The 17,752-nt window shown below is 42.4% G+C and overlaps 1 protein-coding gene and 2 non-coding genes across 4 annotated transcripts in view; all 3 read right to left on the minus strand.

Moving 5' to 3' along the window:
* The window catches only part of TENT4B (terminal nucleotidyltransferase 4B), a 66,764-nt gene that overhangs the window by 9,113 nt on the left and 39,899 nt on the right, over nucleotides 1–17,752 (minus strand). For both annotated transcript variants that reach the window (XM_040253469.1, XM_040253468.1), the window contains exons 2-4: nucleotides 4,879–5,002; nucleotides 2,472–2,518; nucleotides 953–1,073 (exon numbers count right to left, since the gene is read on the minus strand). In XM_040253469.1, the coding sequence (XP_040109403.1) occupies nucleotides 953–1,073; nucleotides 2,472–2,518; nucleotides 4,879–5,002 (292 nt within the window). The remainder of the gene's footprint in view (nucleotides 1–952; nucleotides 1,074–2,471; nucleotides 2,519–4,878; nucleotides 5,003–17,752) is intronic.
* On the minus strand, nucleotides 7,563–7,632 carry LOC120873352. Its single transcript, XR_005723429.1, has one exon. It is a non-coding gene; the product is annotated as a small nucleolar RNA U2-30 (small nucleolar RNA).
* On the minus strand, nucleotides 7,776–7,857 carry LOC120873353. Its single transcript, XR_005723430.1, has one exon. It is a non-coding gene; the product is annotated as a small nucleolar RNA U2-19 (small nucleolar RNA).

Here is a 17,752-nt window from a genome sequence, read left to right on the forward strand (position 1 = left end):
CTGAACACGCCATACCAGAGTTGACTTGGCTGTCTAGATATCTTATATTGCATATTTAGCATCTAAAGTCATTTAGTACATTTTGGAATTTCTACTGACTGAGAGTTTTGAAACAAAGTCACAAAAACTTTTCTCGACATTAATCTACTTTGGAGAACATTTTCCAACACAAGAAGATCAAGAATTATGAATGTCGGCCCACAGCACCAAACTGTTTCCAATGAGAAAACTGCTGGATTCTTAAGTCACATACACAATAAGTCACTGGCATTTTTGGTCAGTTTTGCAAATAGCCCAAAAAACAACCAGACAAGAGAACTTAAAATGTAATAATTATTCTCAAATGAAAAATGACGGAATGGTTTATATGAAGTATCAAGAATTCTTTTAAAAAAAGAAAAAAAGCTCTTCTTCTATCATGCATTAGAAAACTCAGACCAGCCAACTTGATATATAGAACTAGATTTCCAAATTAATAATTTTTAATAAAGAAACTACCTGTTTTGCTCTACCTGACATGCAAATATCCAAACTTCTAAAATAGACATATTTATTTCTAAAATGAGCTTCCATGAAAATTCTTAATGTTCACTCCATTAGCTAAAATGACTTGATCTACAAAATTTCATTTAATTCTTCAAAGATACAAAATATGATAGAAGAATATCTGTGTAACTAAAACTTTATTAGATATCCACATTTTTACTTACATTTTTTTATATTAAAAAATCTATACAGTGTGACATGATAAAATAGAGTAAAAGTTTTTCAAAGAAATGGATAACCAGAACAATTCATTTGTCTCACAAATGCAATTTTTTATGTGCAAGCACTGGGATCATGAAAAGAAGGAATCATTCAGTCACAATCCAACTGTGCGCACCAAAATTAAAATTACACATTCCATGCATAAGTAATTGGAGAGTTTAAGATGAAATGTTAAAGAACTTACAGTGGCTTTGTCCAGAACTTTCACTGAATCTTCATCTGCAACCTTATGCTTCCGAAGAGCTTCCTCCAGGGTCCAGAGGGGTAGGTTTTCCCACTTCCCAAACACCACAAGATCAATGTCACTGAGCACAGAGCACAGAGAGGAGTTGTTGAAAGAAGCAAGAAACTACTCGCTTTCACTCCTTCAAGCTACAGCCAGCAAGTTACTGACAGCACGATGCAAACTTATTTCTCACTCTCACACTGCCCAGTGAAGACTAAATGTGTCGGTGAGGACTATTTTTCAGAAAGTGGAGGCTGGTGATTTTAACAGCCTCCTACTTCTCCTACTCATTTCCCGGGGTGATTCTGAATGAAATAAACCCTCAAAAACACCAGTTAATGTTTCCTGTTCATAAAGGCCTCTGGTACTAAAAACCTTAAGACCTTCCAAGTGAAACAGATCAACTGATTAGTCGTGACTTGTATATTATCAAGTATAAAAGCAAGATGCAGGCATACTAGTATATCTAGTATGCCACCATGTGTGCAAGAAAGGAAGAAACACAAATCTTTGGAAGGATTTGCAAGGAGCTGGTAACAGCAGCTCCTCCAAGCAGATAAACTGGGGGAGAAAGGAGGGATTCAGACTTTTCATTGTCTTTATTTTTGTGCCCTTTTCAAATCTGAACTAGGTTATCACAAAAATTAGATTTTTAGAAAGAATGACTCAGGCTTTGCAAACGCTCAGAACCTAAATAAGGAAAAAATATTAAAGAACTCAAAGTTGAATATTTCACAGCTTTGTAGGCCTAGGACAACAATGGGAAGAATGAAAATTGCTAGGATGCATCCACTTTAACACATTTTAAGTTTGGGTAAAGTAGGTTGAAGCAAACTCAAATGGAAACCATGATGGACGCCTACAGTTAATCATACCATACTGGGTACTTGAACGTGTGTTACAGGGTAAATCTCATGGTGAGTGCTCTTACCACAATAAAAACAAACGCATGATGAAATGTTTTTGCTTAATGAAGACCACAGCAGTTTAATTCTTGGAGAACAGGTACTTGATCCTCAGTAAATCTTACCATCCCCTCGAAGCAGCCCCAATACACATACCCCAGTCTCGCTCCCACCTGTGGGCCAAGGCAGCCCTCATTTGAGAAGACTGAAACAAACAAAGGGCCTGGAAGGAACAAGACGCTCCTCAGAGAAGAGTCTATGCCCTGAAGTTTTGAGTCAGAATGTAGTGACAGGAGCTAAGAGTATGAGTTCTTAATAAAAAATGAGAGACCTGGCATTCCTGAGCTCCAGAGCATGACCAGGTAAAATAGTACATTAATGTCTGTGTTAGTGGGTTACGTTACGGGCTTGAACAGTTCTCTGGAGTGATACTCTATTTCAAGGTAACTCAAATAAAATACAAGGAAGTTTTCATAAATCTGTTTTGTTTCTATTCTTACCTATTCAACAGTCAAAACAAATAAACTCTAGAAAAATGCACAATTCCTTGAAAGCTTCATAAATGTACTAACCTTGTAGGTAAATACAAGCCAGTTTTAAAACTTCCAAATATCTGGACCTGAAATAGAAAAAATTATATTAAAATATGAGCTATGACAAACCTAGACAGTGTATTAAAAAGCAGAGACATAACTTTGCAGACAAAGGTCCGTACAGTCAAAGCTACGGTTTTTCCAGTAATCATGTACAGATGTGAGAGCTGGACCATAAAGGCGGCTGAGCACCAAAGAATTGATGCTTTCAAATTGTGGTGCTGGAGAAGACTCTTGAAAGACCCCTGGACAGAAAGGAAATCAAACCAGTTAATCCTAAAGGAAATCAAGCCTGAATATTCACTGGAAGGACTAATACTGAAGCTGAAGCTCCAATACTTTGGCCACCTGACATGAGAGCCGATTCACTAGAAAAGACTCTGATGCTGGGAAAGACTGAGGGCAAGAGAAGGGGGTGACAGAGGATGAGATGGTTGGATGGCATCACCAACTCAATGGATATGAGTTTGAGAAAACTCCAGGAGATAGTGAAGGACAGGGAGGCCTGGCGTGCTGCAGTCCATGGGGGTTGCAGAGCGTTGGACATGACTTAGCGACTGAACAACAAAAAATATCAGATGAAAGGCCAAACCATGGAGAACTGCAGGACTTTGCTACCCTCTACTGGTCATTTTTAGTACTACAAGAGCATTTTTTTTCCTACCACTACGCTTTCGTGGAAGCAGGATTCCATGTCTCACAGAAAGTAGTATTAAGTAGCACTACTTCTGAAAGTTAGTTTAAACTTCTTAGGTTCAAATATCAAACATGTGGACTTGAACAGAAACCTTTCAAAAGGAATGTTCACTGCTGCTGCTGCCCTAAAAATCTAAAGACACAATCCCAAATCCTTAACTTCTGTTCCTCTAAGCAGGATCTCCTCATAGATTCCTGGATTACGGGCTGACTGCCTCCATCACAGGACAAGTGGCGGCCTGCAGGCGGTCCCCACAGAGAACCCCAGGCACTGTCGCTGTAGCAGCACGCTGCGGCACACCACCAGCACACAGCCCATCGCGACCCACGGAGGACAGTGGGAGACACACAGGCAGATGTGCACACAAGCAGCTGCCGTGAGGGATGAACCACGAAAACAGTTCAGCCTGTGAGGTGAGATGCACACAGCCTCATGTTCTAAAACCGCCCTGGTCCAGAGGAGGGCCGATTCAGATCAGAGTCTCTCAACTTCAGCGTTACAGCTGGGGCAGATAAGCCCTTGCTGTGATCAGTCCTGTGCACCGTGTGCCGTTTGGCCACCTCCTTGGCCTCTGCGCACTGTGTACCCGGGGCACCCCACCAGTCACGACAATCAAACACGGCTCTGACACTGCCGAACGCCTCCCAGGAGTCGCCGGTCTAGGTCACGCAGGAGCGACAACGTGGCACAGAGCAGCTGCTCGAGAAAACGGCAGTGTCGTTCCCTCTTCCCTGCGGAAGCCCAGGTGGCTCAGTGGTAAAGAATCCACCTGCCAATGCAGGAAGGAGACCCATGTTCGACCCCTGGGTCAGGAAGGTCCCCTGCAGGAGGAAATGGCAGCCCACTCCAGTGTTCTTGCCTGCAGACTCCCACGGACAGAGGAGCCTCGCGGGCTACAGTCCATGACGTCGCAGAGTCTGACATGACTGAGCATGCTCGCATGCGTTCTTCCCTGTACCTATCTTATTTGAAGCTTCTCTGTTTTGCCAGTTGGATCAAAAAAGCTTCCCTGGATTTGCTCTTGCCATCCCATGGCACAGTCTAAAGAAAAGTTACATAATACAGAGGAAAGCATTCCAATAAATCACTTCTTTGAATGAACAAAACTGTAGAATAAACCCTCAAAGGAGCCCCCCAAGGTGACCATCAATAATAAGAACCACAAACAAGCAGAGGAAATCTTGGGCAAAAGTTTTGTTCACTGGGTGGGGGTTATACTGAGAGACAAGGAGTGATAAGAAAAAAGAGAAGGAAACAGCAGTTTCAGGAGAGTAGAGTACACGCCTACATTAGACTGTGAAAATGAACTTCAAATGACACAATAAATTTCTACCTGACATCTTCATTCAGCTATAAACAATTATGCAATGTTCATACTGACAGGCTGGAACAAAATAGTAACAGAGTCTTTGATACATCACATCCAAATAACCCACTGCCATCAACACAAAGAGGCTTGATTTGTCTTTCTTCTCTTTATACTAATGATTCCTAAATATAGTTTGCCTTTAGCAGTACCGCAAAGAAATAGTCTTAAGTCAGTCATTCAATTCAATGCAAATAATTAGGAAGCCCCAAATTTTATCTCAAGGCTGGAGAAAATGGTTTGTGTTTGAAACTGCATTAGACCACAGTTCTACACATGCACACACACAGGGATACTACCTAAGCACCCAGACGGGTACTCACGTCAGCACTGGGCCAGAGCTCCTTAATCACACTCTCGATCCTGTTCACCACCTCCATCCGCATCTTCTCCTCCTCTGGTCTTGGAGACATATATTCATAAAAATCACTGATTTCTTCATGCAGACTGAAGAAAAGAAGCAGAGAAGTTAATACGGACAAGGCCAATCTAATGAGAAATCACTATTTTAAATAATCTTACCCAATTAAGTCTTAAAGTCATCTGCAGGTTTTACATTCATAGATGTCTCACCTTAATTTTAATGTTATAATTCACTCTAAGCTAAAATGGGAATGCACAAATTTTAATCAAAATGCAGAAGTAATTAAAAATGAGGAATTCCAAATTCCAAGGAGTCTTACTGGAAGTGTACTAGCAGCTCTCACAGCATTTAGTATCCGCCTGTGCAGAATACTTGCTGAGTGCTGGTGATTTCAAAATTTCTTAAATTTCAAGTGAAGGCCTTTGTACTCTGCCTTTACACTTCTGATCCAGTAGACACAAACACAAGAAGACACAGACAAGCTTCTGGGCAGTGGGGCTGACCCTCTTCCCCCTCTGAAATCCATTCCTCACAGGAGCAAAAAAGCATGTCTTTCATGACGTTTGCTTAGTGAATTAAGTGTGAAATGAACAGGTCAGCCAGGGAGAATCAACAAAGACCTAAAAGGAATGGCTGGCGGACAAGGCTCCATAAAGGAGCTAAAAGGACTTGCAGAGACCGAGAGGTACAAGGCCCCTCAGGGAGCACCAAGCGGAGGGCACGGCCTGTGGCAGAGGGAGGAGTAGAGGGAGGAGCAGGTCCTGAGAGGAAGGCAGTACCGGAGGACGACAGGCTTTGAGTGACAGACGGCGAGTTCAGACCTTCCCGGATGGTGACGGGGAACTATTTAAATGTTTCTGAAAGGAACCAGGGAAAGACTGACTTCAGAAATGGAGCGTTTTAAGATCTGGCAATGGTGCCAACAATGGGCTGGCGAAGAGACAAGGCTGGATGCAGCAAGAATGGCTCACAGATTACTGCGAGTGCAGGGCTGGCTGAAGGTCTGGAGAAGGGCGGCAGGAAGGAAATGGGCTCAGAAATGCCACACACACACACACACAGACACAATGGCGGGGCCCCAGGGCAGGACCAGCAACGGGAAGAGAAGAGTGAGGGTGCCTGCAAGGGCTGAGGTCTGAGGTGCTGCGGGATCAGATGAACAAGGTGAAAGGAAACGCTGAGTAGGCTGGCTAGGGAGCTGCATGCAGTCAATTACTACGGAAGAAAACGAAGCATCAGAGCAGAAGAAAGTGAAAATCGCATTCCTTAACAAGGTGGTGCAGCCGTGAAGAGCTACCTTCAGGAGGGAAGAGGAAGTATTGGTCACTCAGCCCTGTCCAACTCTTTGTGACCCCAAGGACTGTAGCCCGCCAGGCTCCTCTGTCCATGGGATTCTCCAGGCAGGAATACTGGAGTGGGTTGCCATGCCCTCCTCCAGGGGATCTCCCCCACCCAGGGTCTCCTGAGTTGCAGGCAGATTCTTTACTGTCTGAGTCACCAGCAGGTTCCCCGAGGATGAAATGGGAGGAAATCTGCAAAACTTGGGCTGGATGCAGACAAGACGGGAGGTCCGGCTCCAGGTCGCTGGAGGTAATGCACCAGGCTGAGGATGCTCCGGTGGTTATCTCAGTCTAGCACAGCTGCGGTGAACCAGGAAGCCAGGAGAAGGGCACCAGTTAGAGAGCAATGGGTGCCAAGCACCAGAGGGGAGCATGCGGGTGGTGACGAGGGGCGGGGGGCGCGCAGCGGGGAGCGGCAGTGGGAGGCAGGGCAGCCTCAAGGTAACAAAATCTAGAAGGAGGGGTGTGCCCGCAGCGGCAAGCCCATTCTGGTCCAGAGCAGGTCCGGGATCCCCAGGAAGCTAGAAACACCAGGAGACCCAAAATGGTTACAAGGAAAAGAAAGAAGACCAAATCTCAACATCCACTGGCTATTATCAGAATGCGGCAGAGTAAACTTTAATCAGTAGTTTCTGCTTCTTCTGATGTTTTCTTTTTAGAGTCAAAACACTTGCGTTCCATACTCAGGCTCTGCCTGAGGGCAGCTGGGTTCCTTTTCTGGCTTCAGAGTTCTCAGGTACAACCTAGGGAGCAGCACCCAGGAGCATTTTCAGGCCCTTGGTTGCCAAAGGCTGGGCCATTTGCTCAGGAATGACTGACAGCAGCGATGTGCCTGTTCACTGTGCAATACCACAGGAAAACTGGATTTTAAAACTCCAGGGAGTTCTGCTGCTAAACCCAGAGACTCCCAGAGGAGTCAAGTCTTCCTTGACTTAACTAGGTGCCTTCCAGGTACCCTAGTATCTTCAGACTTTTTTTTTTTTAAGCTTCTCAGCTTTTAATATATTCTCTAAGGTCATCCCTTTTGGTTTCTGATAGACAATAGCTAAAATGATTAGTCATTAGAGAGTTGATGGCTTGCTTTACTCTTCTGCACTTTTGGTGGGGATGAGAACCACAAATAAACAACCAAACAATGGACTTCTCATCTAACTAGATCATTTGCTATGAATTATCAGAGTTTACTTGTTTGAAAGCATATCACTGTAGAATACTTCCATTGTAACCAATGGGGAAAACCTCCTAAATTTGACTGTTAGCTACTCTGCAAAGGCCCACTTACACATTTTTTTAAAAAAAGTTCTGAGCTCAGATCAAGTGTAGAAACCTTCATAGTTATAAAGGTCTGTAGTAAAACCCTTTCATCATTGCTCAGAACTGATCAGCTTTTCCTACACACACACTCCCAGCCAGCTCTCACCCACCCATCAGTTAAGTCCTCAGTTATCTACTGTCACTTTCACAAACACGCACGCACACACCCACACACACCCCTTATTTTAAATTACCCTTTGCTTCTCAGAACTATAGAGATCATGCATCAGGTAGACTAAGGGGTCTTTTCTGATGCTCAGATTAGGCTATTTTCATCATTGATCCACTTCAGGAAGAGCAGATCTCAGAGAAACTTACACATTTTATAACAAATAACAGGCAAAAAGTGTTTAGCCCAACCTCTGGTTAATCTTTAAGTCATATGAAACTAAGGAAGAACTCATCCTCCAAACACTACCGAGTATCTATGTTCAAGGTGTTACAAGGAAAAAAGCCACACATGGTCCTTTCCCTGGGTGGTGTCCATCTAATGGTGAAAACAAATACTCATGATGAGCAGTAGTTGTGCGTCTGTGATACATATATCCCACACTGCTCCCCCACAGGCAGGGTGCAGACGAACAGGAGTGCTTTCCTATGACAGCTTCCGGAGTTGCAAAGAGGTCACCCTGCAGGGTAGTGAGGTCCTCGTCACCTCAAGTCACTTTCAGATGACCACAAAGCAAACAGAGGTCTTGTAAGGGATTCCTGAGCTCGGCATTATTACAAGGTGGAGAAGATTCTAGAACTCCTGTTTATCACTAGGCTGTCAACTTTCTAATTAGCACACATTAATCTGGAGGAAAGGTATGATAGTTTTACGTGACAAATCGTTAAAACAAGATTACCCTACCACACTTTCAATGGCTAAGTTAAGCAGCTCTCTTGGTAACTGTCACACTGCGCTTGAAAACGTGGGTTATCTTCAAATATCTTCTGATGTTGATTTCTAACAGACTTTCACAGTGATAAGAGAACAGACTCTATGAGTATGATTTCAATACCTCAGACAGACCATGAAAGTTTTGCACATTTCTTATGACCCTGCATATGTTCCAGTGTCTCCAGATTTATAGTCCATTGGAATTTGAACAGAATTTGTGCCCTGCTGTTGTGTGAAAACTGTATAAATCTTAATTATGTTGAATTGGTTCATAGTGCCTTTCAGGTGTTCTATATCCATCTCCTTTCCTGTCTATTCATTCTAATAAACTGGGGGAGTTTGATATTGAAATGCCAACTAAAATATCTATTTATCTACTTTTAAAAATAATTGTAATATATAGTGGAATTATATGTAACTCTTCCCTGTATTTTCCAAGTCTCCTGTAAATGTGTTATCAGACTTTCATAATTAAAAAAATATTTACTGGGGGAGGGAGGGAAAGACCAACCTAACACTGTTTGCTACTCCTACTGAGAGACAGCTGGTATATTAGCAGTTAACAGCTATTAAAAATAAAGCTGTTATGGAAAGAAAAAAAATCCTAAATTTTAATAATCCACGGAACCATCTTCCTAGTTAGGAAAATATGATTCTACAGCTTATCTTACCTCTCTTATTACTTTGCCTTTACCATACTGGAAGGAGGGAAACAGGAGTAAGCGGAAAAAGAAGGGCTGTTAAAACAAAAAACTATTTGAACAGTAAGAACCAGAGAAACCATCTCAGGCCTGCCAGGGTCATCTCCTTACCCAAGCCAAACACAAACATTCTTACCTATCTCATCTATATTTAACCTGCTATCTGTAAGATGCTTATTAAAGAACTAAGTAAGAAATCTTGGTACAATCAGGAAATAAACTTCAATGAAAATTTTAAGATAATTTTGAGGGACTCTTTCCCCGTGGACTGCATAATTTGACTGGCATGGTACAACATATATCCAGGTGCTTTAAAAATCCTAAAGGAACTGAGTCCCATTTTTGGAGTGCCTACTACATGCCTGGCACACTTTTGAGTGACATGATGACCTAATAAAGGCTGGAAACTGGAGAAAGTTTGCAAGTTTGCTCTCACATGTTAATTACGCCTCTGATATCAACTATGCAGAGAAAACTTCAGTTTCTTCCACATCTGGGTTAAAACTCGGTATTAGTTAAATTAGCAAATACTGCTGTGGGGTATACACTCAACCTTACAGTTTCTCATCTTAAAATTACAAAACACAACTCTCCTGTGATCAGAATTCCTGAGTGACCAAAACACAGCGCCCTCTATCAGGATATCAACGTCTTCTTAAAAGATAAAGTGAGTGAGAAAGCGCACCTACTTTCCGCGTTTAAAGGAAAAGTATATAAAAGCAATATGATAAAATGAGTGCCTCTATATAACTGGAGAGGATGCCACAACCCAAAACTTTTAGAAAATGAGAATCAAAATTAATTTGCTGGGGTAAAACTTAAACTCAAAAATTAATAATAATACAAAAATTTAATGGAACAAATAAGAAATATCAATTAAAAAATGGCTTCTGTACTTTTAAAAAGTACAAGCCACAGATAATTATGTCATGAAGACATGAAAAAATTACTTTTGCTCTGAGAAGAGTTCCACCAGAGGAGATAGGCTAGCCTTTCAAAACAGTCCTCAGGCTCAACTTCTCTGGCTATAAAAGGGAAGAACTGCTTCACACCTTTTCAGTCGGGCAACCCAGCATGGGGTGTGAGTCTCTTAGCAGCGCCTGCAACTTCAGAACCAAAATCAACATGGCAATCTCCCTGATACCGCCAGGCCAAGGCAGGCAGATGACCCACTGCTGGCCCCTCTGCTCAACACTGCCCCCTGCAGTTCCCCCAAAATCTGTTCGGGGCTAACACTGCTTCTTGGGGGACACCTGCCCAGCTTGCAATGTGCCTGAGGACAGTGTCACACCAAGGTCAAGCCATTCGGTTCCGTAACTGAAGTCCTCATTAATTGTAACCTCAGACCTATATGAAGGCACTCATGTCACGTGTTAGTCGCTTAGTCATGTCTGACTCTTTGTGACCCCACAGACTGTAGCCCTCTGTCCATGGGATTCTCCAGGCAAGAGTACTGGAGTGGGTTGCCGTCTCCTTCTCCAGGGGATCTTCCCAACCCAGGGATCAAATCCGGGTGTCCGGGTCTCCTGCCTTGCAGGCAGACTCTTTACCATCTGAGTCCCCAGGGAACTGACCAAGTTCTTCTCAGTTACTGTCAGTAACAAGATACTCCTCCCCTGCAAAATTTTAAGATTAACAATAAACAATTCTGACAAGGACATATGGAGAAGGCATTCACATGCTGCATGTAAAAATGTAAATCCCTACAATCTGAGAGGTTGTTGTATAAGTGATAAATAGTATTTATATAAATAATCTTTAAAATCCCCCATCTTTCATTAAAATCAGGATCTGGAAGAATATTTGCACTTCCACTGCAGCATTATTCCCAATAGCCAAGATATGGAAACAACCCAGATATACACTGACAGATGAACAGCTAAAGGAAACACTATAATGACACATTATTCAGCCTTAGAAAGGAAATCTTGCCATGTGAAACACCAACAAACCTGAGAGGACACTATGCTAAGTGAAATACGCCAATCAGAGAGAGACAAACACTGTGTTATTGCACTTACACGCTCAAAAAACGGCCAAACTCACAGAAGCAGAGAACAGAATGATGGATGCCAGGGGCTCGAGTGGGGTGGGGAATGGGGAGTTGCTCAACGGATATAGTTTCAATCAAACAGGATGAATCAGGTCCTAGAGATATACTGTATAACACAGTGTCTACAGTTAACAATATTGGGTTGTGCACTTAAAAATCTGTTAGGAGGGTAGATTTCAGGGTATTCTTAGCACAAGCAAGTGAGAGGACACAAGGAACTTCTGGAGCTGCTGGATGCATCTACTGCATGGATGGGTGTGTGCATGCTCAGTCACGTCTGACTCTTTGCGACCCCATGGACTGCAGCCCGCCAGGCTCCCCTGTCCCTGGGATTTTCCAGGCAAGAACACTGGAGTGAGTTGCCATTTCCTCCTCCAGGGAATCTTCCCAACCCAGGGATCAAACCCACGTCCTCTGCATTGCAGATGGATTCTTCACCACTACACCTGGGAAGCCCAAATATCTACTACCTTGGATATATCACCACCTTGGTTTTACGGGAGAAAACATACATCCAAACTCATCAATTTGCATATCTGTATTAAGTATGTGCAGCTTCTTGCAAAGCTGTTTAAAAACAAATCCCCCTTTTTTTAATCCTCCAAGAATATTTCCATAAGGGAACAAGGATATTCACCACAGCATGATTTGGAATACTAAATAATTTAGAAACAGCCTCAATGTCCATCAGTGGGGTCCAATTACATAATCATAGGAACACTCATTGACCTTCCCTTCAATTATAGCCAATAATCCATTAAAAAGAATGAAGAAGAGCCATTTGAGTTGACAGAGAAAGATCTAAGATTTGTTATATTTAAAAGAAAGGATCCCTTTCATGTACATTAAAAAAGACACACACACACATACGCAAACACACAAGAGAAAGTCACAACACATTTCTATCTGCATTACAAGTTTTTTGGAAGGAGAACCGTTATCAGTGATCACCTGAGGGAAGGGCATGGTGGGCAAGTCAGGGAGACCTTTAGTTTTTTATTTCATATCACTGTGTATAATTTTATAATTTTTTTAAACCACCAGTGTGTATTTGTTTGTCTGCTTTTCTAACAGGAATCATCATTATCTTTTTGGAGAGATCATAGTCATTTGCATCTTTAAATTTTCTCACGTGAAAATACACACGTGTGCACGCATGTGTATTTCCCCCAACCTCCACCTCATAGAACAGGGTCTATATACCATATTGTTTATGATTATTAAACCTGATAAGCGAACTTGGGGGTGGAGACTCACTTTGTTTAAAGTGCTGCTACTGCTGCTAAGTCGCTTCAGTCGTGTCCGACACTGAGTGACCCCACACACGGCAGCCCACCAGGCTCTCCTGTCCCTGGGATTCCCCAGGCAAGAACACTGGAGTGGGTTGCCATTTCCTTCTCCAATGCATGGAAGTGAAAAGCGAAAGTGAAGTCAGTCGTGTCTGACTCTTTGCAACCCCAGGGACTGCAGCCCACCAGGCTCCTCCATCCATGGGATTTTCTAGGCAAGAATACTGGAGTCGGGTGCCATCGCCTTCTCTGACCCCGGTTCAATTCCAGGGTTGGGAAGATCCGTTGGAGAACGGATAGGCTACCCACTCCAGTATTCTTGGTTTTCCTGGTGACTCAGCTGGTAAAGAATCCGCCTGCAATGCAGAAGACCTGGGTTCAGTTCCTGGGTTGGGAAGATCCTGTGGAGAAGGGAACAGTTACCCACTCCAGTATTCTGGCCTGGAGAATTCCACAGACTTATACTCCATGGGGTTGCAAAGAGTTGGACACAACTGAGCGATTTTCACATAGCTCACATACTTTGATGTATACAGTCTATCTTTTAAAATGCATACTAAGTACTATCAGATATTTTTATAACAAGGAAAAATATCATTAAAGAAAATTAAAGCTTGAAGGCAAAAGACTCAAGTTATTCTAATAATCTAGCTTTGCAGACCAAAAGGTCACAAACCAGGCACCTGGAAGATATGAACAGAAAGGGGCCCCAAAGCCAGGCATGCAGCGACAGACACAGGACGCATCTGGGGAGTTACTGCACGCATGACGTGATGCAGTGAGTGTAGTAGTGAGTTTCTCTTGGTGTCTGACTCATCCATTCTAGGGACTTAAATGTGTGTGTGTATGCAAGAGGAATTTCAGGAAGAATGCATGGTCGCAGCAGTTTCCTCTGGGGCGTGGAACTGAGGTCTGAGGTGCAAGGATTTATATATTCTTTTGCACTATACGATGTTTTCCAAATCCAAGTAGGAACCAAGAGAGGTGAGTAACAGTAAGCCCTAGGGTGATCCCTCGAGCAGTCTCAGTGACATCTTCAGGAGGCTCTAAAATTTGATTTTTACAAAGAAATTGTCCTCGTAGCTCAGTCAGTAAAGAGTCTGCCTGCAATGCCAGAGACCTGGGTTCGACTTCTGGGTTGGGAAGATCTCCTGGAGGAGGATCTTACCTGGAGAATCCCATGGACAGAGGAGCCTGCCAGGCTACAGTCTTTGGGGTCACAACAGTCAAACACAACTGAGTGACTAAGTACACACACAAAGAAACTGTCACACACACACACACACCCCCATTCTGTATTTCCAGCTGCCAGCTAGACTCGTCTATGTAAATGTCACTTCAAACTCAGTAAGTTCAAAATGAAACTCCTTGTCTTTTTCCAAAAACCTAATCTTCCTTCTTGGATTTTCCTCCCCGAGTTACTGTTTCCCCAAAATGGAAACTAAGCTGATCTTGCTGCCCTGAGCTTCTCCCTTCCCTGGGCCATCTTCCACGTGATCACTCTTCCTCAAACTATCTGTGTCACTTCCTGATGCCTCTTCTCCCCTGTACAGCCACAAGGCACTGTGCTGGAACATGCCAGATCTCTGCAAGAGCCCCACCCTTGCACAGGCAGGCCCTGCGCCTGGAGTACCTTCTTACTCAGCCTCTGAGAGCTCAGCTGGCACCTCCTTGGTCAAGTTGCCAAAAGCATTACTTTAGCTCCCCCTCAATGCTCCTGACCACTCTAGTCCTGGTCCTACCTCCTGTCCAGCAGTCAGCCCCAGTGAGTTCACAGTGAATCCCTGGCTCACAGGCCTCCCTGCTGACTCCACTCTCCGATTCAGCTCTGTGTCCCCAGATAGGCCGCAGCACAGATAATTGCTTCTAGAGGAAGGGACCTCAGATGACTTTCGTACATCCAACCATGATCACGCCCACATGTCACAGAAAGGATAGTATACACCTTAAAATAAGCTCAGGACCAGGATCCAAGGAAACTGACATTCACACAATGAAAAATGACAGAACCAGAAAGAAGGGCAATTTGGCCCCCAAACTACGGACGTCCTTTAGAGTCAGAGAGGGTAACTCCACTTCTCAGAACGTAGCCTAAGGGAATACGTCTGCATGTGCAGAGCGATCTGGCTATCAGAAAATATCCACAATGAGCATGTAGTTTTTTTTTTTAAAAGCTGAAGTTTTGAAATATTTCAAGGAAGATCACCAGTATCAGAGTGAAAAGGAAAAAACCCTCGAACTCTTCTTTATGTAGAAAAGTATTCACACCCCAAATAATTCTCACTATAAACTAAGATTAAAAAAAAAAAAAAGGGAGAAAGAAAACATGGATGACAACATAAAATCATTTAAAATACACACTTCAGGTTTGCAAACTTCGTTGGCATTTAAAACTGTTATTCATAGTTGAAGCTATGTCAACTCCTCCTTGGTTAGGACTTGGGAGTAAAACTGCAGAGAATGGATACTAAATTATAGTTTTCCGTTCTTTCATCTTTTACGAGGTGTTCATACCTGCTTTCCTAAAAATTAGAGCATTCCTTTTAAATGTCATCATCTGTTGCTGCTCTCAGTTTTGGGATCACAGTTTTGTTAGCCCAGTGTTTCAGAAGGATGGTTTTCCTCTGATTTCCTGTTCCTTCCCTTTTTACTGCTATGAAGAGAGAGAATGAAAACCATCTGACTTCCTCTAAGCCTCTTAACTTTGGCCACACAACCTTGCTACTACTTTCAAGCAAGTATAAAGACAAAGAAAAGGGAGGCAAGAGGAAAGAAACGATTACCTGGGAGTTGCTTTATTTAATCCTAGTCATTCACTCCTCCCTCTCCCAGTGAAAACCCAGTGAAAATGCTGAACCCCCTCTGCCACTCTGAGCAGAATCTAACCAAACCTGGATAAAGTTGGGTAGCTCAAAGAATACTTGATAGTATTTCCCAATTAAGTATAAATACCTTGAAATAAAAGCTCAGTTATCAGATTTATCCCCCAAATGGAAGGTCCTCAAATACGTGAAGAGTTTTTTTTTTTTAAAGAGGCTGAATCTTTCTTTATCCACAGGTTAAAATGTCAACAAGAATAGTTCATTCTACAGAAGTTTGTTATATTTTTAAACATAACAATGAAATGTAGATGTGTTTAACCCATACAATTCTCATACAAAGATATTTATTTTTTATTTTTCATTTATTTATTTCTGGTTGGAGGTGCTACTGGTATTTAAGAACAGACACTGCTGTATAAATACATGAGCACTTGCAGTGTCTCCCGCTGTGTTAAACTACTGGTAAAAGAGGCACAGAACCAACAACGGCTTTTATAATTTACCCCCCCTTTTTTTTCCTGTACTGTTGAGATCTTTTGGGTAAGTCCTGGCACTGTTTACAACATTTTTTTATGCTTAAGTGAAAAAATAAAGACAAACTGTTTCACAAAGAGTTCATTTACACCAAAAACATAATGTTTATAAACCTAGGTTGACTTTCTGAGGTCCCGTATTCTTTCAAATTTAACAAAAACAAAATAAACTCAAATAAATAAGGAAGTTTACAGTGGTTTGTAAAGCACACGGCGGGGGGTACACTTAAAAACCACCTATAGCTCTACCCAGAAAAAGCAGCAAACAGCTGGCGGTGACTATGTGCCAGACACAAACACTCACCAAATACCTGCTGCAAACTATTTCACTCCACATGCCACTTTAAAGGACAAACAGAGTGACTATACCAGGGCCACTGCACATCTCATCTGCTACTATAAAAATCTATTTGTAATGACTGTATATAAATACAGCATATAAATACAGACAAGCCTCATTTTATTACGCTTTGCAGATATTGTATGTTTTTACATATTGAAGGTCTGTAGCAATCATGTAGTCAAATGATGGTTAGCATTTTTTAGCAATAAAGTATTTCTTAATTAAGGTTATGTACATTATTTGTTAACACCTAATGCTATTGCACAGGTAACAGACTACAGAATAGTAAAAGATAGCTTTTATGTGCAATGGAAAACCAAAAAATCTGTGTGACTTGCTTTACTGCAATCTTCTCTTTATCGTGGTGGTCTGGAACCAAACCTGCATTATACCCAAGGTATCCCTGTATACCCTAATTTATTCTACCAATCCCTTATCACTAAGCATTTAAGCTGTTTCCAGTTTTCCACTACTATAATTCACATTGTAACGCTGTCTTTGTACATAAACCTGTAATCAACTAACTTCCCTCTTAGAATAAATTCTTACAAGTGGAAACCTTTTGTGAAAGACATGAACAGTTTAACACTTTTGAAGGTTACTCCCCAAACACCCTCCACCAGAATGGGAGATGATAAAGTCTCCCACAGAAATGCATGACCGTCCCTCCCTAACCTCCACACCAACGGAGAGTGTTCTGTTTTTATTCTTTGATTCCTATTGTTATTGTTCAGTCACTCAGTGTCCGACTTTGCGACCCCAGGGACTTCAGCACGCCAGACTATTCCTATTAAGGTTAGGAATTTTCTCCATGCTTATTGGACATTTGTATTCTTTTTCAACTCATTTCAACAAACTATCAGATGAAACTAAAAAGCAGTTTAAAGAGCATGTTGTTGTTCAGTCGCATGTTGTTGTTCAGTCGCTAAGTCGTGTCTGACTTTTTGCAACCCAGGGATTGAACCCATGTCCACTACATAAGCAGGCAGATTCTTTACCACTGAGCCACCTGGAAAGTCCATTTAAAGAACATGAGCTGGGATCAAACCTCTGTGTTCCCACTGACAGGTATGCCCGGGTAGGTACTCTACCTCTCCCGGTGGCCCTTTTTTCACCTGCAAAGTGCGGACAATAATACTAATACTATCATCTTAAGAGTTTCTATAGGGATTAAACAAGAATATGGAAAGGGCTTGGCATAGGGTTTACTGCTTACTTTGCACACAGTAAACCTCAATAAACACTGGCTATTTATTAAACGGACTTTCCTGGTGGCTCAGTTGTAAAGAATCTGCCTGCAGGAGACACCAGTTCGATCCCTGGGTTGGGAAGATTCCCTGGAAATGGCAACCCACTCCAATATTCTTGCCTAGAGAATCCCAAAGAAAGAGGAGCCTGGTGGGCTATATAGTCCATGAGGTCACAAAGAGTCGGAGTCAACTTAGCGATTAAATGACAAAAACAATTTAATAAACACCTGAAGTATGAGGCACTGAGTAAGGTGATAAGATACTCCATTGAATAAGACCGACATGGTCCTTGCCATCATGAAGCT

The sequence above is a fragment of the Oryx dammah genome, unplaced genomic scaffold (genome assembly GCF_014754425.2).
Source record: "Oryx dammah isolate SB20612 unplaced genomic scaffold, SCBI_Odam_1.1 HiC_scaffold_13, whole genome shotgun sequence".
Taxonomy (NCBI): domain Eukaryota; kingdom Metazoa; phylum Chordata; class Mammalia; order Artiodactyla; family Bovidae; genus Oryx; species Oryx dammah.